Source organism: Anarrhichthys ocellatus, unplaced genomic scaffold (assembly GCF_004355925.1).
Source record: "Anarrhichthys ocellatus isolate YVR2014 unplaced genomic scaffold, GSC_Weel_1.0 scaffold23, whole genome shotgun sequence".
Classification (NCBI taxonomy): domain Eukaryota; kingdom Metazoa; phylum Chordata; class Actinopteri; order Perciformes; family Anarhichadidae; genus Anarrhichthys; species Anarrhichthys ocellatus.
Window position 1 is genome coordinate 3,022,269 of NW_022280053.1, and position 23,635 is coordinate 3,045,903.

Consider the following 23,635-nt stretch of genomic DNA (forward strand, 5'->3'; position numbering starts at 1 on the left):
AAGAGAATACAAATAAAAATGAGAAATTATGCACATCATTTATTTTAATTTTTCATTCAACATCGCAATGCAAAAAGAACTACTGCAAAGCAGAGTTGTATAGAATGTAGGATCACTTACCGGTATTAGCTAATGCACATCAATAACTTTAATTAATAACATGGGTATTACAATAAATATTACAATATAAATACCTTCATTTAGAATATTAACAGTCCTTTGTTACACATTTACAATCCCATTTTGCCTATCATGAAACAAATGGAAGATTTGCTTATGACTGCACTGTCTAGTCTAATGGCAGGTTTGTCAAGAATAAACTGAATTCCAAATAAATTGGATGTTTTTGATGACCAGGTCGACAGTAGCCCTAATCCTAATTATCTCAAACACTGACCAAAAATATTATTAAAAGTATTTTATATCAGAATCTTCTTTGGCCCAGAACCCATGGGGATGGACCACAACAGATCCAAATGTCAATTTAGGCATTAAGCTTGACAAACTAAAAGCATTATGAATTATCTCATACTTGTGTAACAGTCAAATTTTAATTGTACTAGTCATATATTCTTTGGAGTTATGATTCACCACAGTTTGCATATTTAGGCTATTTCAGATGTCATACATGATCCATCATGAGTCTCAGGCATACAGTATATCATCCTAAATGACAAAATCTATTAAATCTTTTGCCAAATAACCTCCATAATAAATACATGTAAATGTTTGGCACATTATTCCCTGTAAACAAAGGAAATTATTTTGAATTGTTTGTCTGTCTGTACAAGAATGAGCAAATTGCACAAATCCGTATTTCACCGATGGAAAGTGTCTCTACTGGATTTAAGCGGCTCCGCTGGCCGTGTTGTCGTGTTTACACCCAGGAGTCCAGTGGTGGAGGTTTGTTATCCATGAGGCCCACTGCAGGCCTGCCAGCTCTGATGAAGTGTTTTCTCTCACTTATCGCCTAGGTAAAGAAATTGAGTTACAATTGAAATCACAGTAAAAATTTTAAACAAAATCCTGTAAAACGGCTACAATTCCTGCTCATGCTCCATAACCATAACATGTAAACTTATTCAGTCAAATGACAGATTACCTGGAGAGTGTCTCTTTCCACAACAGGCCCCTTTCCGTCTCCAACTCTATCATTTGGCTCTAAACTGGAGTACACATCTGCAAGGGTAAATTATAATAACATAAGCAGTAATTTGCAATTATAGCCTGTAAATGTTAATACAAAGCTTTTAGTCAAAGGTTGACTAACTTTGCAGTCAATAAATGTGGCTCACTTTAAGCCTGTACTGTGTAAATGATAAATGAGGTCTATTTGAGCATTTCACTCAAAGCACCAATTTCCGAAACATTTCATTCACTGTAAAACAATAAATTAAAAACATGTCATTTCTTTTACTGCCGTCTACAGGAGCCCATCAGCCCTTCACCAACATTCACAGAAGGCCAGTTAAAAGGCTATTCATTTAGACTGAAACACCAGTAAGAGAAATGCAATGAAATCATTGTACATAGTTTATACCCATTTCCCCAAATCAATATTTCAAAGGGTGTTTAAGTTATGTTCATAATTCATAAAGAAGCTTCAATAGAAGATCACTGTTTCAGTTTGAAGCTAGAGGTCGCTCTTGGCGGGGGAAAGCGGGTGTCCTTTTGGAACAACGTCCAAATGAAATGTGACTGGTGATGCGTGAGCCTGCCCTGCCTCTGGGAGAGCCTGGTCAGGCTAATAAGCCAAGTCTCTGAACTGATAACCTTGGCAGCACATCGTTGGTTTAAGGCTATGTTTCAGAAGAATATGGTCTGGGACAGAAAATGCCCATTTCTTTGTCCCTGACATGACAGGAACCACAGTCTGTTTAAAAGCTGCTTTGTTCACTCGAGCTAGAGGACACTTTGTTCATTTAGATGATGGTTTAATAACATTTTTGCTGAGGGAATGCATGCAATGATTTGCTGACCTTGGTTTTTGTCCATCAGAGGCAGGGTGATGTCATCGCTGCCTTGCTTTCCACTCTTGGATTTTTTAGTCACTCCGGTACTTGTTGGCTTTGAAACAGACAAAAAAAATGTATGACAAACAGAATTTCATGCTCTCCTTTTGTTTGGCATGCCAGATCCAAGAAATAGCAACAAAATACCTTAAAGTGGCTTTTGTTCCAGCCAGCCTTGGTCAGAGCGGTCCTCAGGTCCTTGTAGGCCCATATTGTCTGGAGCACAAGGGAAGCTGCCTTGGTCTCCCGAGCTGCTTGGCTAACGACAAAATCATTAGACATTGTGGAAAACAACAGAGGACAGCTCCGAGACAATACTGTCCCATAAATTAAAATCCATTCCTGATTTCCGTGGGATAGGATGCTCATAATATCGTGAGCTATTGCATCGAGGCTGTGTTGGAAGTACAAACCGATATTAAGCAGCGGCCTGCAACAGATACTATAATACCAACGCTGTTTCTTTCTTCTTTTTTTGTTAGATTTTGAAAAAAAGGAAATATATGAAGCATTAGCTGTTTAACAAGCTGCACCGTTATTATTTGTTCTTTTCTTTTCATTGTTTAGTTTGGAATGCCGTTCATATTCAGAAATTTGTTCACAAGAAAAAGTAGTTTACAGTTAAGTTGAAAGACATGGAAGTACCTTGACTTGTTGATGGCCACCAGTTTCTGCACTGCATGACCCTGTATGAGCGCTCGGGCATTCTCTGGGCTATCTGTGATGATCTCATGGATGGTGTTCAGAATAGACACCACTGTATCTCCCTCTAGATTCTTTGCCGGGTGCTGTTGCCCACATGGCAGATTACCGACAAGGTCTCTCAAAGCATAGCTCCCTGTATGACAGAGCGACAACATAGCAAAGTTAGTATGCAGATGCAAAGCCATGTATATGCAGATGAGAGTTAGAAGACTGTACCTATCAGGTCTTTATTCCTTCTGTCCATCGCCAGGTTGCGAAGAGCAATAGCCACAGCTCGCACCACTTTGTCCACATCTGAGCGCAGCAGCTCCACCAGAATAGGCAGCCCTTTCTCTTTTCTCACTGTGGCCCGGATGTAGCTGGACCACTACAAGAGCAAACACAAAATACGGCTGAGCGATGTTTGTGGGTAGCTGGGATTTTGCGTATCTCAACTACCCACTCATCTCTCCTTTAAAAAACCACTAATATCACCACAATTTTACATTATAAATACCATAAGTAACAACTAAGTTCTGCTCTATTGTATGATGGAACTAGATTTCAAAATCTAAGGAATTTAAAACTCCTTCAATCTGAGCCAGAGCGTTGATCTTAAATTATAATGGCTTTCATGGCGCAGTAGTCTTGGCAAAGCCCATTATTTAACGGACCTATGGATCCACTTACTCCAGTAAAAGTGATTGTTGATCATACAGGTTTGTAACAAAGTAAATCTAGAGATTCTAGTCTAGAAAATGGTAAAAAAAAAAAGACCCCCAAACTGATGTGTTATATATTTATGGGACAGCTCATTTCAAGTCTCTCCTTACTATGAGCAGAGACAGTGATAGTCATAATGTCATAAAGAGACAAATCCTGGACCAGCTCCATAGACACGAGGACACTATGATAGCAGCCATTGTGATCTTACTTGGATATAAACCGGGCCAACAATGTGTCGCTTGATAACTACATCAATTTAATGTTTAAACGCTCCAATTTCCAGCTTTACAGAGACCATTTTTATGTTTGGGATGCTTGCCACAATCACTACGCAGTGTAAAGAGTGTAAAAACTAGAATTGTTCCATCTGCTTACAGCCCAGTGTCCCGCAGCAAGGTTCTGCAGAGCCCCTGCGGCAGCCTCCAGGGTGTTGTGGTTGTGACTGCAGGTGAGAAGAGAGAGGTAGAGCCTCAACACCTCTGGCTGGTACAGCAGCTCCAAGCCTTTGAACAGAAAGACAGAGAAAGTCAGGGATGACATTCAAGCAGTGGTGAAGTACCTGCATGAGCATCAGTGGCTAAATCCTAAAAAAAAGACGATGTCAACACTGTTCCACAATTTCCTTTATCTAGGTTAGTTTAGGTCAATATGTAGGCAGGCCAGTAGAAAAAAAGGTGATGAATTTAATGAAACCCTACGCAACAAAATTGTACCTTTTTTTTGTACTGAGCCAGTGGAAATCGCATAGTAGTACAAAGCATCTGGGACTGTAACATGCTGGCCATACTGATTTGCATTCATTGGCTTGAGTGTGGGAGCCATAAGCATAGCTTTGATCTCTGTTCAAACAGCAGCCGGATCCACATATACCGTATTCAGCACAGTACTATACTGTACAAAAATTCCCATATATGCATGCATGGCTAAAAACAGCAGCTTTCCGGTAAAGACACAAAAGGGTAAAGACAGTTTAGGAGTAGCAAATAAAGATGCATCAGTGTAAGGCAGTATCTTGAGCGAATTCCAGTTCCTGCCAGAGAAAATGTTCCTCCTCTAGATGTTGCCAGATTTCAGTTGGAGGGTCATTCTGTTTTAGTAATGAAACTCTCCTCAAGTAGTGCAGGTGCTGGAGTGTGGCTTTGCATTTCAATGAATTGTCTTTCAGGCCATGCCAACATCATGCATACAAAGCAGATAACATAACGCAGAAAGCAGATACTGATGCTTGATTATAGTGCTGTATGATGATGATACTGTATATGATGGACGCTTGTCATAATGTATCTACCTTTATTCTGTCAGAAATAAGCCTAATGTACAACCTACTTAATTCATAATGAGATGTATCACAGTCACTATTTGTAATGTTTTATGTGAAGTTGATATTACATTTCTGAAGTATATACCTTTCATTTGTTCTGTACGTTTTGGTAAATCCAATGTACCGTATTTTCTGTCCATTAATCCATTTTTCCAACCTGTACGTCACAGACACATACATGCACACAGATACAAACACTGGTTTTCATTATGTCAGCAAATATGATGTTGTATTGAATCACAGTATCACCACCATGAAAACAGTCAGCAGTAACGAGCAGACTGACCTTGATTGAACCACTCCTCTGGTGAATATGGTTCGGAGGGAGAAGAAGAACAATGTCAAAGACTAGATTATGCAGCAGCAGAACACACAGAGCATGTGGTGAGTCATGGGGGGGGGGGGGGTACTGACAGTATCAGGCAGGCTCAAAGAGGCATTTGTCAATTTTGTGCAATTAACTGAAAGGTTAGTAGTGGGGGAAAGCCATAAAACTTTAAATTACAATTAACTCTAACCCTATTGTTTCCGCATTAAGCTGTGTCCTGCAGCACAAACTGCTGCAGCCTATTAGTTACTGTATATCAGCTGTAATTCAAATTATGACTTATGCATCACTTTTTCTCTTTTTCAGAGATGTTTTCTTCAGTTTAAAAACCTTCAGTTGCGTGGCTTAAAAACCACATAACTGATGGTAACAAAGTATAAACAAGCTTTTAAAATCTTGGGACCTGTCCGTTCTCCTGCAGAGAATAATACATCATCAGCTTCTGCACATGCAGGGTAATGAAATATAATATTCAGGCTAGAAAGGCAAGAAACGTGAAACTTCAGCTAAAAGCCAAAACACGGATCCTGTTGAAAACTACAAAATGTATGTAGAGTGTATGGCAGGAGAGGAAGTACAACAAAAGCAATAAAATAAACTGTAAAATCTTCTGAAAATGACTCAGGGGCTTAAAATAGCAGTTTTTGCAGCACAGGCTGCTAAAACAGATGAAGCACTATCAGACTCGAATCTCAAAAACATCCTGCTGATCATCAACATCGATAACTGGCTACCAACCTTTGGGTCTTTTCCCTCCAAAGCAGTCAGTCTCATTCTTCTTCTTCTGGTGTCCCACTGATCTCATCAGAGTATTAGCATGGGGTTCCTGAAATCGCTCCGCTCCCGGTATCTCTTTGTGAACGTGATAGGACAGGTTTCGCAGGATGCACACGCAATTCTCCACTGACTGAATTGAGGACAATGACAGAAGATTTCAATCAAAGATGCTCCGCAGAAAGGTGTACAGCAGCAGGAGTCAGACAGGTGTTTACGCTGACGAGCTCTAGGTCCCTTTTCAAAATATTATGTATCGGTGAGTTTTCCTATCAACATTAAAGTTAGGAGGAAATGCCACTTTGTAGAACTTTATCTATTCTTTGATTACTTTGGTGACTTGCATTAATAGTGTGAATCCTAATGCAGTTATGAACAGGCTATTAACTTACATTTAATGCTAAGTCAGGGAAGTTTTGTATGTTTTGCCTAAATGTACCATGGTGCAAAGTTTGGTATAATATCAATTTATTTAAAAAAAAAAAAATGTTCGTCTCTAATTTCAAGCCAGTGACCTTATTATCAGTATCCTTGTTGACAATAGCTGACTGAAGGGCCTGAAGCAGCGCGTCCACCAGTCCCTCACACTCCCTCAACCTCTGCCGAGCCTCCGCCCCATCTGAGCTGACGTTCCTGCGGAAACAACTTTGTTAGCAAAGCTGCGAGAACTCAATCCACCACAAGTACACTTTTAGTGGCTATTGTCATTTGTTCCACGACAGAAGCAACGGTTACCTCAGACATCCAGAGGTGTTCTTGAAGACTGTGGTCCACTCAGCACTCAGCAGTTTGGAGGGGTTGGCTGAGTCTCTCCTCCCTGCCGAGTGTGGGATGATGATCTCGTCAGTCAGCGTTTGAAGCCCATTGTTGATCACCATCATCTTCAGCGGCTCATGTGAGGAGAGGTTCCACAGAGTGCCTGCAGAGGAGAGAATACAAGTGCTGTTGATAAAAAAAGGAAGGATTGCAGGTTTTGGCTCCAGGAAGAGTGAAGAATTGAGCGGTACCTGTGACTAACTCTTTGACCTCAATGCTGCTAGACTTCCTCATTAGTCTGACTAAAGCTTGGATGCCATCACAGTTCTTGATGGCCATTTTGTTACTGTGGTCTTTTCCGTAGGATATGTTGCGCAAAGCCCCACAGGCCTTGCGGTGGACCTCAGGCCTAGGGTGGTCCAATAATTCCACCAAGAGCGGCACCCCGTTCAGCGCGCGCACCTCCTGCTTGATGCGGTCGCTCTCATAACACAGGTGCTGCAAATAGGCGGCCGCATTGGACTTGACTGGGTCCATTGGGTGGCTGAGCATCGAGATCACCTCATGCAGGTTGGGGTCTCTCCAGCGCGGGTCTCTGCGGATGCTGTCCAGGCTGACCATGCTGCTGCGTTTGTGGGGGAACTGCAGGGTCTGTGCTCGGCACATGGCCTGGAAGAAAGGATTCAGGTTCCCCTCCAGCTGGGCCATGAAGGCGTCATCGTATCCACCTCTGAGGACACAGAAAAGCCATGCAAAACAAATAACACACAAACATCAATCTTGAATTTTTAAGCCTCTGAACAGGTGTATTCAGTTATTGTGGCTGATTAGACCTCTGCTCAGGTTGAAGGTGGGCCAGAGATTTGATTGGAATTAATGGGTTCACAAATCTCCATCTTACCAATGAGAATGATAAAGGTATAATTTGTCCAACCCTAACAGGTGCAGCAAAGCTAACAGGGCACTCAGGAAGATGTCAATCAATTACAGACTACAAACGGGGGCATTTCATATGCGAGTGTTACTCAACATTTTGAAAACTACACTAATTTGGCTTTGCTGAGAGTTGGAAATGAATATTAATACTAGAATGTGTACACTATAGCCAGCATTACATACATACTGATTAGCTTAGCTTAACCTAAAGACTGGAAACAGGGGGAACAGCTAGCCTGGCTCTATCCAAATACATCTAAGGCATCTCTAAGGCTTACTAAATAACATGTTATATACTGTTTGTTTATCCCCCCAAAAACAACAAGTTATGGCGTTAAGGGGGTTGATGTGCTGCTCTTTTTCTTGGCAGGACAGTTACATCATGGAGTCTCCTCACAGCGACAAAAAGACTCCCGTCAGAGTTTGGTAGAATTGGACAGAGCCGGGCTTGTTGTTTCCCTTCTGCTTTCAGTCTTAATGCGAAGTTAAGATAACCATCTCCTAATTGAACACTTGTAATTATCAGACAAATATGTATGAGAGTGGTATTGATCTTCTCATCTCAATATCAGCAAGAAAGTGAATGAGCATATTTCCCCATATGTCAAACTATTCCTTTTAGAGTGGAACAGGTTTAATAGCATCTCGTAGTCTAATAGACTGGGCTTTAGGGGTTTTAACAGCATAAGTGAGTTGCTTGTATCTTTTGTTAACAGTTCTGTCACTTTATATGGGATAAGGAAAAGCTTCTGGCAGGCAATAACAGGTGAAACCTCCTTATTTATCGACTCTGCAGCAGGCTGCCATTCCTGATTGATACCAGCTGCTACTTAGCTGCTGTCCATATGTCTTTCTATTGTCCAGGCTGACTCACAGGACCAAAGACAGAGGCCACTAGCAGGTGTCTGTGCAGCTACAAAGTGGGATATAGAATTTTCACAGGATGTCCTCTGTGATCAAATTGACAGAGAGTTGATTTGGGCATTGTTACTGCTGCTGCCGTACTGTGTCACTATACAGCACTACACGCATACACTCTCTCTCGCTTTACTTTCATTTTGTTGTTGTTTCATTTGTGCAAAACCTATGAATCTGTCCACTTGTCAGACTTTTAAAAAAATGGCACTTCAGTTGGATTATGCATTTTAGTTTATCTAATATTATACATATTTTCATTCAAAGCTTTCAAAAGCATATATCATTAACATTAATGGGTTATTTTGTGTGGATCAATGAAGTTTGATCTAATGTACCATCCTCTTACCTGGTTCTCGAGGGCTCCCTGAGGAGCTCCATGGTGGTGATCGGTCTGAACTGGTGGATTCCCCCCAGTGTTTGGTAACTGCCAGCTGGGTGGTCACTCTTCATGTCCAGAGGATTTTCTCCCCGTTCGCTGAGGCCGTCCTCCTCTGTCTGGCTGCTAAGGCCTGCCGGAGCGTAGCTGTCCCTGAGGAAGGGTAAGGTGTAGTGAGCCCCTGGCTGGAAGCTCTTGGCGGGCCAGTAGCCGTGGATGGTGGTGCGGGACAGACTTCCATACCCTGCACATACGTCGCCCCCGATGCCTCTGTAGCTGTCAGGGAGGGTGTACACTCTGCTCTGCCTGTCTGGGTTCACTGGCTGAGGCTCCTCGGGCTGCTGCACCACCGGAGGTTGAGAGGGTGCTGTGGTAGTGCTGCTGGTCGCTGTGGTCGGTGTATGGGACTCAATGGGTTCAATGTTTGCTTCAGGAATCGGTTGCTCAATAGGAGCGTTGTCTTGAACGTCTGGAGTCGTTGTGAGATTAGGTGTGTCCGATGTCTGGAAGTCCTCCTGCTGTGTCTCTGAGGATTCTTGGTTCTCACTGGGGGCCTGCTCGCCCTCTTGTTCCACGGCCTTGGACTCCTACAAGGATTGATGCACCACAACTGTTATCTAAAAAACAAATCTAATAAGAACTTCTGTTAGTCTTTAAAATCCCACAGACGGGCTCAGTGTTATAGCCCGTCTGAGATCAGACTCCTTGGAGGTACCTCAGGTAAAAGGAATCATTTTGTGAAAAGTTTTTAGTTTTTTTTTATGGTGATAATGAAATAAAATGATGTAAAATTAAAAGGTTTTAGTAAGATTTATGGAGTCACAGTGAGAAATGGTTCTTATAGGCTAACAATTCAAGTATAACTGAATAAATAATTAAGTGTAAGTGAATAAAATAACTTTGTGAAAAACATTGAATAAAAAGTTATATGTTTACAAGTTAAGAAAAATATTTAATATATATATATATATTTTTTAAATGGCTTTAAAACTTTTTTGACTTCGTGGTCTTTGCCAATCGATGGAATACTCCGTTAAAACAAACTGTAGGAAGTCAGTAGGTGGTGACAAAAAACAAAATCAGACAAATGCATCACCAATCATTAAGTCATGAACCTCAGTGTCTGTCTGCTGCGGCGTGTCCGTCTCTGTAGAGCTCTCATTGGTCGTGGTCATCACAGAGGCGATGGAGGTGGGCGTGTCCAGTTCGTCATTGGCAGTTGGGTTATCCAGAGTCGCCTCTTTCGCCTCCTGGGGCAAAGATAGTGGACGAGGCCCCTCTGAACTCTGCTCCTACAGCACAGAAACGAGTAAGACAGTCACTTTGGATGATCAGCATCATGTGAGTGTATTATGTACACAATGTTTGCATTATACACAACAGGGTAAAGGATAACCGGGTGGTGACAACACCATGACAGCACACAATGTCATTAAAGTTGTCTTCATATAAGGGAGCTGCGTCTGATGAAGAGTTGTGAGCAAAGTCAGCCTTGACAGTACAAGTCATTTCTTCTCCATTACCATGTCATTTGTATAATTTGAAACATGATCTGTTTAAACTGAGAAATGCCAATATTCACACTAATAAAATTACACTGTCTGGATAATCAGACATTTTTTCTGTGTTTAAGCGATTTGATGAACTCTAATCTAATTGAGCGGTCCATAGGACAACAATACTCAAGCTGGTGCAGAGCCAGGGATCATGTGTAGAAAGCAAAAAAGACATCTAGACAGATATAATAAAGGATGAGAGATTCCATTTATCACATATTTAATGAAGTGGCTGTGGGGGATTCTCCGGTGTCATATCCTTGTGGGGCAGACTGGGATGAACAATATATCAGTTAGCTTATCTCTATCAGGTGATAATTGCTTACGAGTGTGTTATTAGCATAAACAATGAGTAAGAATAATTTGTTGTACGCATGGTTTGTTAATTTAAACTTCCAAGCTAAATTCCAGTTTGAATGTGCCACTAGCCGGTTTTAAAAGGATAAAGTTAGTTCTTATGTTGATTTGCTTCTGTTGATATGTACAAATACTGAGAGACAGGGAGGCCCTCACAGACCAGACCGCTGTGTACCAAAAGAAGAAGTAACAAAGCGTGGACACAGACGTGTTTGGTCATAAACCAGGACGGGGCAAAGACAAAAACCGGCCATTTTAGACATATTTGTATGCTTGATTCCCTCTAAACAGATGTTGACGTTCTCCATGATAGCATGTATAAAAAGTGCCCCTTGACAAAATAGCCTAGAGAAAGATGTGGAAGCTATTGTCATTGAAGTTATTTGGTGTGAGACTTGATTTACCACCACTGACGCTTGAATCAATAAGCCAGCTGCTGCTCTAGTACATGTGGATTTTTTTGTAATTTACACTTGTTTATTTCAAGTAGAGTTTAAATTCTCTTTTTCTTTTCAACAAAATGGGTTTCATCAACCAGGGTGGATAAATTATTCAGCATCTTGGACTGAGACAGAACTGGAGGCAGTATTTGACTATAAACACATTATATGCTGATTTTCTAATAAACTTCACATTCATTTCGGCACGTCTACAAAACTTTGCTTCCCTGCACAATTGATCTCAATCAATACACGATTGAGATCAGATACACCTCTTTTCAGTCTTGAGGGCCTTCTGACTGCGCAGCGGAATTTCTGTCAAATCTGGTGCAAACAATAATGCAAATGGCCCCTCAAAACAGTTAACAATTAAAAGGCTTTATAGTAGATAAAATCAATTCAACCGCATAATTTAAAACCCATTTCCTTATTTGAATTGCTTATCCACTCTAAATCAATTTTCATTTGAAGAAAACAGCACCGACAAAATATCCTGAACGATGCACTGAGATAAAAAAAAAACTGTTCAATTTCTCAAAACTCTTCTTTGTGGGGCTGCGTCATTGAACCGAACAAGTGCTGAGAACTCAACTCCACTGCGTTAAATCAGGCTGCAGGGAACAGCTGACTGGATGTGGAGGGAGAAGGCTTGACTTCTTTCTTTTTTCAAACACAAGGGCCCCTCATATCCATGTGCAAAATGTGTTCGGAGGGACGAGGAGATGAAAGGGTCATACAGGAGAAATTGGCAGCAGGGGCATCATCCTGGCTTAAACACCCACGGGGAAGGTTGATTGGGTTTTGTTAGGCAGCACTAAATGAGCACTAGGTCAAAAGACAGACTGTTGTCTACACACAGCTTGATTAAGGATTTGGAGGACGTTAATAGGCTGGACAGGGGCCTGTGTGCTGTCCCCGTCTGATTCAAGCTCCAGGGAAGGCCGGGCCGCTGTGAGTCAAGGCTCATTTAAATAACTCACTGCACCATCACTAACTTCGTGTGCTCACGGAGCCAAATAGGTCGAGATGAAGATTCTGAATCTGACTTCAGCTTAAAAAGAATGGTATATGTTAGGTGCAGCGATGCAGGAGACACAATGGCATGATTAGCATCCTGTTCCCCGTCAACTCTCAGTATTGAGGCCAGCTGCAACCAGGGTATTATTTTGGGAGACTCAGAGTCTGATCTAATGCTGAGTGAGTTCACATGTTGGTGACCAGCTCAAGGGCACAACAGGCACAAGCCATGATTCAAACTTATCACAAATTCCATTTCAGAAAGCAAAGATGATTTAAAAGATGGGCACTCTGGATTGCAATTAAATCAGCAGGGCCAGTCACTCTGTCGTGATCAAACTCAGAATAAATCAGCTTTAACAGGCAGTTTGTCTTTATCAAACTGTGGGATTGAACAAGTAATGCTTCCATTGGTAATAAAACATGACATCAGCCCACTGATGTCAGAAGAGATTAGTCACAACTTTGTCACAACTCATCTGCCCTCCACTATTTCTTGAATCAGTGATGCGCATATTGGCCGCTGTAAGTCTCCAGAATTTGTCACTGTACATTGTGAATCACAATGTCACTGAAATGAGCCATGCATTAAAAAGATTCCTCTGTATTCAGACTTGTCCATTATGCAATGCATCTTGTTTAGTTGTAATTCAACCAGCCTGGTCTGTTTACAGAAAATACTAATTGAAATTGACAAACCCCAAAAAAGGAAAGGAATGATATTCATTCTGAAAGTTTCTATTTGGAGCCTCTTTTCACTCCTCTGATCCTCAAATAGTTAAATGTTGCATGGTCAGATTTAATGTCTCTCTGATACATCATGGTAATACACTTACCAGAGTGTGTGCAGCATTTTCCCCCTGGAGGAACAACCTCCCCTCATGATGCAATCAAACATTATCCCCCTTATAAGCTTGCCTATGCATTTGCACACATGCACGGCCTTGAGCGTGCACACACACACACACACAGACACACACACACAGACACACACACTTGATGAAGATGTTATTATCATGTCCCCATGCAGACAAGGAGACTGCACCGAACAGCAGTGAGAAGCAAGGAGATGAGGCGACTCATGCCTCCTTCAATCATCATGACAGAGGCAGAACGCAAAGCTGTGGAGGGGCTACAGTTTTCTGCAGGAAGAAAAAAAAAAAAGAGGGAGGGTACAGAGCAAATAGAGCCATTCCACCGCACACTTACCTCTTTCACTTCGGCAGGCATTGCCAAATCTTCTCTGCTTCCCCACAAATGATGAACAAGATGTGTCCCCACGTGAGATGTCTGTTTCTCTGCCTCTGCTGAATTTTTGCCTCGACTCTCCCTTTGAGCATGTGAGGCAGTTCAAACATGAGCAGACATCCTTCCACCCAGCTCTCACCAACACACGTCCGCTCTCTCTCCCTCTCCCTCTCTTTCTCTCTCTCTGTCCCTCCCTCTCTCTCCCGCTATTTCTCTTTCTCCAACAAACACACACTATACGCACCATGCACACATTTGCTCAACACGTCCACACACACACACACACAGAGAAGCAATAAATGCCGGGCTCTCTCTCATTACTGCACTCCTCCTCTGATCTGTGCTGCAGATAATGTGTGCGCTATTAGCAAGGTGCTGAATCAACTGTGTGATGCTGAGCCTGTGAATAGCTGAGGTAAGTGCAGAGCCCTGCAATCATGTGCTCTGCCCATATTTTCTGGCAGCCTTGCTGCGCAGGTACACACATGCACACATACACACACACACACACACACACACCATTCCCTGTGGGCTCACAAGTAGATGCAGCTGGAGCAGCCCGCACTAGTTCGGTCCTATGCCACCCATGTGCAACATAATAAAGGGCGAGGGATGGGAAGCTGCATGAACACTGTATGCAGCACCAGACAGAGAGACAAACTCCATACTGAAGCAGCTTTGTTCTGCAAAATGTACCAAACAAATGAAACCCTTTTCACCACCCATCACTGTCTGCCCACGAATCGTCTCCCAGCACCTCCTCACAGCATTGTTGTATGGAACAAGCGTAGCAATAAAACCAAAGAAGGATTCATGTAAACAAGGGTTTGATAGGCGAGGGCTCCACCGGTTGTTTTGGGATGTCGTCACCATAAAATGTTGAATCACTCACTGTGGTTGTTTTTTGTGAGCTCCTGGCTCTTATTCGCTGTGGCAGGTAATACATCTTTTTTTTAAATGAGTCTGAAATAATAACATGAGCTGAGACAAAATCCACTGCTCCACTCGACTAAGAAGTACTAGATCATGATCTGCTATCATCCCCAGACCAGTGCTCTCTATCGACTGTCTAGTTTATAGATTTAAGAGCACCCCTCAATGTCATTGATCCTGGCGCATTTAGAAATCCTCATTGGCCTCTGCAGTATTTGTATCATCTCGATTTGTCTAAACTTTGCTAATAGACTGAGCCAAGTGGTTTAATGAAACAGACCTTTAAAATACAAAAGGTGTTAAAAAAAACTGCGGTCAGCCTTTTCTCATTTTCATTTGATGAAATCCCTTGTTGGTGATATGGTTCACATCAGTACAGTAGCAACAGAAACCGGTGAAGAAACACTTCAAAAAGAACCTTGAATTTCTTGAAATAAGTGATTCAATTATTCATTATTGAATCAGTTAAAAAGCTCCCTCAAAGTGAAGAGCTTAGTGAAATCAATGCAACGTCCATGAAAAGGCATTTTTTCACGTTAGAAAGATTTACTGACATGCAAACACGGATCCATTTGTTCCAAAAATGATTACTGCTGTTCACGGCTCTCCCACCGTTTCATCTCCACACTCCAAGTTTCATTAAATGGAAAATATGGACATTAAGTGTCTTAATGGTTTTGGGTCACTGACAGACACCAGGGCATTTTTATCACACTAGGTATTTTTTAACTGCTTGATTTTTTACTTTTTTTTCATTAAATCTAATTTAGAAAAGTGAATATCCAACAGAAATACAAGGGGAACATGAACAAAGCTATCCAATGCCGACATAAAGAAATACGATAAAATCTATGACATCTAACTAAAACGCAAGGAGTCAGTCTGTATGTATGTATATGTATGCATGTATGTATGTGTTTGCATGTCCAGTAGGAAATTTAAGAGAGGTATTATATGCCCTTGTTAGAAAATGACTAAAATGCCCCATGTTAACCGGTCATCCCCCCTCTCCATCCTCTAGTAGCAGAGCATGCGGGGGCATTGGGGTTGTTTAGTTGAATATGTTATGCCGGACTCATTGATGCTTTAGGGTGCGTGTTTGTCCGTTTAGTATACTGGGGAGCGCTTATCCCAGCGCTTCATCAAAAATGCGCTCCAAGCGATTTTTGGCTACCAGTGTTACATCTAAGATAAGGAAGGGAGGGACAGTGCCTTTCTGGAAAGTTCAGAGATTTCCAATTAGAACGATCGGAGTGGCCGCCCAAAAAAGTTAGAACGCGCTTTGTCTCTAGGCCGCATACGACCTCTTATTGGGAACGATTGAAAAAAGAAAGAAACGCTCTGACTGAGGTTTGTGTAACTTAAAAGTATGGCGCCGACAATGGCTCTGAAATATTAGTAGCCTAACTGTGCAGTGTATTGAACAATCCATGGCACTGTCCGTGGTGCTGAAGTAACAGACAGATTTGTAATTGCAACTTTTTCTCTGTGTCCCACCCTTTCTTCCTGGTTTAATAATATTCTCCATTGCTCTAGGGAGCAATGGAGAATAGAAGAATTAGAAATGAGCCCCTGTGGTGGGTACATTTAATCAACTTACCAGCCACTGTGACGGTTAACAAAAGGAGTGAATTGAAAAAGTCGACTCAATCGTCAGGTGTCCTCAAATATCATCAACCTGCAGAGCCGGAGAGAAGCCGCGGTACGAGACCGCAGCAGTTCCCAACCAAGCCCCCAGGAAGAGCGCCAGGCTTTGAAGGCAATTAGACATAGTGGCCAACCGTGGAATGACAACTCCCAGGTCACGTGACGCCATTAGGCCCAAAAGGACTTCTCCCCGTGGACTTACATTGGGAAAGAGATGTCTGTGAATAAGGGGAACATTTTCGTGGTACATCAACATTCCTGTACGACATTGTAATGGCTTATTTCAATCATTAGGTCATAAAATTGTATATATACATATATATACATATATATATATAGTGATGAAGGAACTTTTAAATGACAATGTAAGGTGACATATGTAGTGTTTTTTAACACTGTAAACTCTCAACAGCCACTGTGACAACTGCTTTTAAGATCAAGGTTGATCAAGCAACTCCGTCCGAAATAAATTCACATAATCAGATTTAAAATATCCGATCGTCCTCTCCCAATAGCTTGGCAGGAGTGCATCAAAACAAGCAAGAAGTAAAGTAAAAACTAAAAAGAAACCCACACATGTGATTGAGGGTCAGTGTGAGATAGCGGGGAATAAAACCTTAGTGCGAGAACTGAAAATGTCACTGATGATGGATGAAACCTTTTGTACTTAAAATGAATTATTCTGAATTTATTGACATTTCCACAGGGTGTACATTTTTGGAAATTACCTTGGAGTTTATGGCACTTAATTCTACAAAATGTCAGCTGTATAGCTCTTTGATGCTGTGTCACAAAGAGTCTGTATTCACCTGATGCCCACTCATCTTGCCTGCAGGCTTTGTCATTTTCACTGTATTGCTTTTAGCTTCAAGACATTTGCATGGGCCTACAGTACGGGAATTATATTTATTCAGCAGTCTTAAACCCTACCAGGAACACATCTCAGACCATAACAGAGTCTCCAGAACCTGCTGACTTTTTTGTTTTTATACTGTATGTACGTGTGACACACATGGAAGATGTCAAGCAGACAGCCTCTGCACACCGACTGTAAATGTAAAAAAAACTTGGAAGTTACTTCATGTAACCTTCGGCACCCAGGGTGTTGCTCTCTCTTCCTCCATTTCCCCGTTATCTTTTCTGCAACTTGTGTAGTGTTGCTCCAAAACCACTGCACAGACAATTCTTAAAGAAATTGTAGGCTATTGCCTTGTTAGTGTCCAAACACAGATACTGTAGTGAGAGTGACAATATCAGCCAGGTTAAGAGCCCTGTTTAAAGTCCAGTATGAGAAGCTCATGTGTTATCAACCTGTGCCTAATAAGGGAGATCAGTGCTGGAGAGGAGACAGCTCATTGTTCTGTGTACACGGGTCAGATCAATTCTACACATTCCACATTCTATGTTGCTTTACAGGCTAAAATCTAAACAACCAGCAAGGACCCCTTTGTAGGAGGAAGCAAAAGCCTGAAACAGTTAAACCCTTCCAGGGATTTAAAGAGCTATTCAGTGCAGTGTATGAAGAAAATTCAACGTATGTATTCATTTAATTCTGCATAAACAGATAAATTGGGGAAAAAAAGATGTCCTTTGTAAAATCACCAAGTCGGGAAGCTGCATGGACTGACATGCATAAGCCAGCTAAATATTTTGTATTCATGGGCGTAAAACATCCTGGGCTGTAGGCCATTTTTGAATGTTATCACCCTCTCTCTCTCTCTCCACTATATTTCACAGCACTCTCTGGTGTTTACTATCTCTTTATTAACTAATAAAAAATACAGGACAAAATCCTTAAAGGCATCCACTGTAGCGACTACCCTGCATACTGTGTTGATGCCACCAAGGAAACTCTGTGTTGGGATTAAAATGTTATAACTCAGACCACGTTTTGGGGGGGTTGTTTTTTTACCGAAGGGCATGTTCACTTACAGTCAACCTGGACACCTATTATACCAGAAAATGTTTTCATTTAGTTGCTTTCCTACAGTCTGTGATTTATTCTCTGCTCCTATTGCCTGACCCGATACCCTTCACACACACACACACAAACAATTTTCTCCATGTAAACAGCAAGCACGAATAAATCCTGTTCTACTCAGTGTATTGACACATTTGAAAGAGCAAAACAAGCGCATATATCCGCAACCACACACACCTCAGCTTTATGTGTAAATGCTGTTTTGCTGCAGCTGTCATCACCACAATGACTGGATAGTAACATGGCACTACCATGTGACAGAGATGAATGCAATTACTGACGCCCATTATCCAAACACACTGAGATGAACAGAGGGGGCACGGTAAAGTGCAATACACAGGATCTGTCAACAAACACCCACATAGAAAAGGACATATTACATTACAGCGTGTATGTTGCTGAATCGCAATTAAATACCCACGGTCTTTGGTGCTCAGCGGGGGCATTTCACATCCTTTTTTTCTGTGGACTCTGCCACACAGAGGCACAGTCGGTGCAGATTTGTGTCCTAATCAAACCCCAACGCTGCCCACCTCTGCTCTGTTCAGGATGGCATGCGGAGCTGAGGCTAATTCAGTTTAACGCGGAGACAAAACATCTATCATGAGTTTACAAAAAAAAAGAAAAATAGGAAATCGGTGCCAGCAGTGAGTTGAATGCTGCATGTATTCCAGATGGCGCCATCACACAGAGTGCAAAATAACAGTGGAAATACCAGAAAAGGTCACCAAATTCCACTTCAGAAGAGAAAGGCCAAGTTTAATTTCCATATTCAAATAGACAGACGACATATATGTAATACCAATTTACTTGATTAGATTGAATGAAAGGATCCAGTCAGATTGAGAGTTTGCCCTCAGACTATAAATGACAAAGCACCTGACGTCCTGACTTTCATCGACTTACTGCTGCACCCCCTTGGTGAGCTATAGTAACAGCAATAGCTACAAGTCAGGACTGTCCATATAGAGGAACAAGTTCTCCTGAAGCGGCACTACAATGCATCCCTTCTCTGTGATTTGATAAATAATGTAAATAGTATAAAATAAGCAGCCTCTGAGGGGGAAAACCAGGGTGCTATTAATCCAACTCCTCTTTGTCAAGTGTGACTGCAGCAAGTGCTTAATCACACCACCAGGGAGCCCAGGGAGGGAGTGAAATGCATCAGTGGCACTGCAGCTGAAATGACAATCAGCCAGTTCAGCAATGCCTCTGATGATCAGGCATATCAATGAGCTGAGAGAAAGAGACACACATGCTGCTACAGAGAGTCAGTGGCACAAATGTAGGTCAATCTCCAGCATCTTTAGAAGTATCATGAAATATTTAGGTGACTTGGAGATTGATTCGAATGAAATCAACTCGAGTCAAGAGGTTATTATGAGTACATATTCCTCAGATGAATCCTCTTTTTTTATTGCTCTGTTTACCATAATATCATGCAGCTATGCAAGAAGAACCATGGCAACGCAGAATAATCTGTGATCCAGAGGCAGAACTGAATACGATTGAACTATTGGACAGTAATCATTGATTGCTATGTTGATAAATGAATATTATTACCATTGTTAGGTTTAATTTGAGACAACACAAACCTTTTGGTGATCCCTATGTCTGAACTGAAGACCAAAGGTGATCAGAGGTTTGTAGCCACACATTAGCTTTAGGTAAAAGGATAAAGTATTTGCTTCAGTGTAATGTTTTTAAAGGCTTTAAAGGGTCAGTTAACCCAAATTACAAAAAGTTTAAAAAAATCTCAGTTTACAACCTTTGGTATCAAGTGATACTGATTTTGAGATATCTGTCTTGAACGTTTTTTAAAGCGTAAGTTCACATTTTTTCAAGTTGCAGTATTTATTTCTTCCTGTCCACATGGCCATGAAGAGATCCGTATTTTGTCCATGGTGGACAAAATCACAGTCCTCGTCTGTGTTCAAGTGGTTTTCTTTCTTTCTAATACGAAATCATATTATCTTACATTAAAAGATACAGTTTACAGTGTTTACTGAGGTAATAAATCAAGTGAGAAGTAGGGTCATTTACTCATAGACTTCCATACAATCTGACTTCATTTTGTACCGGAGGAGTCGCCCCCTGCTGGTCAGTAGAGGGGATGCAGGTTTTTAAGACACTTCCGCATTGGTTTCACTGAGCAGAACCGGAGGTTTCCGCCTGATTTTACCACTTGAAGAGTCACACACAGGTGGAACTAATTACATTAATTATGACCCTGTTTAATTTAAGCACAGTATATACCAGGGCCCTGGTATTGTGCATGCTGGCCCACTGGAATGACTACGACACACTAAATTTAATCGAACCATAATTAATCTAATCAGTTACACCTGTGTTTACTCTGCTACATGTCAAAATGGCTGCTCTAGAAGGGGCCTAATTGGGTGTACAGACCCTTTAATGTCCAACTGAACTTTTGCTCGTTTGTTCTTGTCTGCAACCGCTTACTGCTCTGTTCTGCTTAATAAATCCATGAGGATGTGTCCTCCTTTGAGCAATAAATCAGAAACCAAAAGGTTTCAAGATGGCGCCCTTTACTTTCTTTATCACCTACATCAACCATTATCATATATAGAGCAGAAGGTCCCAGACAGCAGCAAACTTTGAACAACTATACACACATTAGCTTTCCAGCTAAAGTGTCATTTCTTATCTTACTTACAGACTTGAACACACGTCTTCCATTTAGCTTGTTAAATGAGCCACCAAACACACATTCACAGGGGAAACATGCACGGCTAACGTCAGTTTAAAGACTAGTTAGCTAGCTAGTTGGCTGCTCAGCTACAACTCATTAAACACCTGAAAAACTTACCTGTAAATGTAGTTTTGGTCCACAAGACATATACGCTGTGGCCAAGAAGGTTGACTTTAGTTTAGTTTAGTTTTTGTTGTATTTGTTTTTGTTGTATATGGACTCATGTGTCTGGAAATAAAAGTTAAATATGTATCTCTTGTTCAGGTAACCTTCAGGGTTAACCAGTTGTCTCCAATCAACCACAGACACTGACCACCATTTCCATAAAAAGTTTTTTTTTCTTCATTTTTATTGCACAAAACTATAGGATGTATATGTATAGCCTTTTTTATTGTATTTTTATTTATTTATTTAAATAATGTTGCCATCAGTTTTGACTTAAAAAAATAATTACATTAAGAAATGTCTAATGTTTATAATGCAAAACTACCAGATGGTGTGATTTATATATCGGGCATTGCTAAAGTAGCATACTTGCAGCTTGAGACATATTTGAGACAAATGTAGAGTATGAGGCAAACAGTCTCTTCTAAAACGAATTTGATATGGTGGCAAATTGTTAGAAATAGCATGTAAGACGGAGGGCTTCTCAGACACTTTTGCACAGAATACTTTTGATCCAACGACCTGCAATTCCCTCATTGCACAGCAGCCTTATCATTACCGTCATTACCATTTTACCTCCGGCTCCAGGAACTAAGATGGATGAGGGGGAGGAAGGAGAGCAGCAAGAAAACAACAAGAAAGAGTGCAAGGAAGAAAAACAACAGAAGAACATCCCAAATGTCTATCCCGACATACAATCATTTCTACAGCACTAACTTGTGCAAGAACAGGAAAAAGTCAAGCAGTGATTATATATGGATGTGAACACTGAATTGTAAAATGTTGGATTGTGTTGGATTTGAAATAGGAGAGTAATTTCAATAGTTCAGCACCAATACCTCCCTGAGACAAACAATAATAACTTCAACATTACAAGAGAATAATAAGAGACTCCAGAGCAAGAGACATAACAGCCTACGAGTTAAGAAAACACATTGTAATCATGCTCTCATTCACAGTTTGCCAATCTATTTCCTGTTTTAAGATGCATGCACTGTGATGACCGTTTTGGAAAAGTAACATTTTGGGAGGAAAACGTTGTTTTGGAGGACTGAAACCAGGAGAAAAATATGTTTATTGGCTTAATGTAGACATACATTCATCCAGTCATGGAGAACGCTTGGAAGCCCCATTTTTGGGAGGAGAAAAACTTCTCTCACATTCAGGTCGAGGAACGAGGAACATTTGCAAGGCCCAAAAACTGTTTCAGTGTAGGCCTATACATGTGAGTATGTGAAAAACTGGGAAGCTGTTCCTTTAACAAACAGGATATTTTTAATTCCAAATTGAAGTTGGATCCCACATGTAGTAATGAGAGATCAGGTGCTTCTCATGAGGTCTTTTTTTTAAATAAAGACAGGTGTTGCAAATTGCTGTAGTCAATGATCGCAGTGGTTTGTGGTCGATGCTGCATACTTTCCCTGCAAAAAGAAAATTATAGATTAGAAATAAAACAACACTTAAAAAAATCCATTGAGCTCTGGCTCACATACTCGAGTAGAGGACGTCAATGACTCGTATGAATTGCAGCTTGTTTCCGTCCCTCTTGGTATCTAATGATGCTTTAAAGGCCCTGGTATTGTCCTCATCTCACTTCTCTGAATTACTCGTTTGCACAATCTTTTGAGTGAAAAGAAAGTGTCATGTAATCTGTAATCTTGTGAAACATTTTTGGCAAGAACAGCTGCTCCGATGAGTCCTGAACAATGTTGTTTACACTTCACTTGTTGCTCTCTGGCACTCTAACTGTGAGAGGCTTTTTTTTTTGTTCATGCGCCACATCTTTTGTTGTTGTCGGGTCTTAACTAAGCCTGTACAAGTGAGTTGTTTTTACATCCCAATTTACCATTCTGGTGTGAGATCTGTCAGTTATTCAGCTGCGTTGTAAATTTCTGCCAAAAAGTTGAAATTACTCAATCCTTTCATGCTTTCCTGTTGTCAAATCTTCACTTCCCACCTGCTAGGTTAAGTGCAACAATAACTCGCATGAAAAAGCTCCAACCTCAAAGTGTCAAGCCTCGTCATTTATTGCCAAAACAAAAATGTGTGATTGTCGATCACGGCTCAAGGTAATTAGAAATATTTCTGTCACAAAGCCCCTGAATGACTCACGAGCCTGTCGTTAGACTGAAGGCCAGCCAGAAGAGGAGACGTTTGAAGCGGTTTGAAAAAGAAAAACACAAAATGCAACCCTGCATTCCTCATCTGACCATGAAAAAACACTTCATACAGATGATTTTCTTCTCTTGATTAAATTAAAAAAGGTAGAACGAAGATGTATGCCTTATGCGGTTTTTATATTATTCTTGATTTTTCTTATTATTTTAATGTGAACTGCCTGCAGTGATAATAAACATTTGTGTGAAATGGACCTTTTGGAATATAGGTCTCACTATAGCGCCTCTCTGGTCTTTTCCATTACTTGCAACATGCTGTTTTCTAACATTTTAAACAAAAACAAACCAACCACCTTCTCAAACGGTTCACTAGAGGGTGCCATACACAAAATCAATGTAAAAACTGTCATTGCAGAACTAGTGAATCAATGCACCAGTGTTATATGTCATCATCATCCCCATTACAAGTCATAATTTCACCAGCAGTACTATCATCACTGCTATACAAATGTATGCACTGTAACAGTTTTAAATGGAAGTGACAGAAAGTGCATTTAGACTATCTCCATAAAGCATGTCATCTTTTGAGTTATGAGCTGAAATGATCTTGGATTCGGGAAAGAAAATGTA

General features: G+C 41.0%; 1 protein-coding gene across 3 annotated transcripts; it reads right to left on the reverse strand.

Annotated features, from left to right (window-relative positions):
• Window positions 1-19: 19 nt before the first annotated feature.
• LOC116390522 (armadillo repeat protein deleted in velo-cardio-facial syndrome homolog) lies at window positions 20-13,764 on the reverse strand. 3 transcript variants are annotated; one of them, XM_031860286.1, is made up of 16 exons: window positions 13,411-13,764; window positions 9,947-10,123; window positions 8,802-9,418; window positions 6,853-7,331; window positions 6,581-6,764; window positions 6,361-6,478; window positions 5,810-5,978; window positions 5,030-5,047; window positions 4,829-4,900; window positions 3,798-3,925; window positions 2,934-3,084; window positions 2,658-2,850; window positions 2,160-2,271; window positions 1,980-2,067; window positions 1,103-1,179; window positions 20-970 (listed from the first exon to the last, which is right to left on the reverse strand). In XM_031860286.1, exons 1-16 carry the CDS (start codon window positions 13,429-13,431, stop codon window positions 878-880), a joined length of 2,697 nt encoding a protein of 898 aa, XP_031716146.1. In that variant the 5' UTR covers window positions 13,432-13,764; the 3' UTR covers window positions 20-877. The 3 variants fall into 3 exon arrangements, with proteins under 3 accessions (XP_031716146.1, XP_031716147.1, XP_031716148.1); XM_031860287.1 differs by lacking the exon at window positions 4,829-4,900 and having other exon boundaries at window positions 13,411-13,763; XM_031860288.1 differs by lacking the exon at window positions 20-970 and having other exon boundaries at window positions 1,120-1,166; window positions 13,411-13,763.
• Between the last annotated feature and the right edge of the window lie 9,871 nt (window positions 13,765-23,635).

What these genes read in the sequence shown, in the direction of transcription:
- LOC116390522 (XM_031860286.1), bottom strand. Translation starts at nt 13,431, where the DNA reads ATGCCTGCCGAAGTGAAAGAG. An exon ending in TGCCTGCCGAAGTGAAAGAG is followed by an intron (nt 10,124 to 13,410) that starts GTAAGTGTGCGG and finishes TCTGTGCTGTAG; the next exon opens with GAGCAGAGTTCAGAGGGGCC. An exon ending in GGAACAAAAGCCACTTTAAG is followed by an intron (nt 2,068 to 2,159) that starts GTATTTTGTTGC and finishes TCTGTTTCAAAG; the next exon opens with CCAACAAGTACCGGAGTGAC.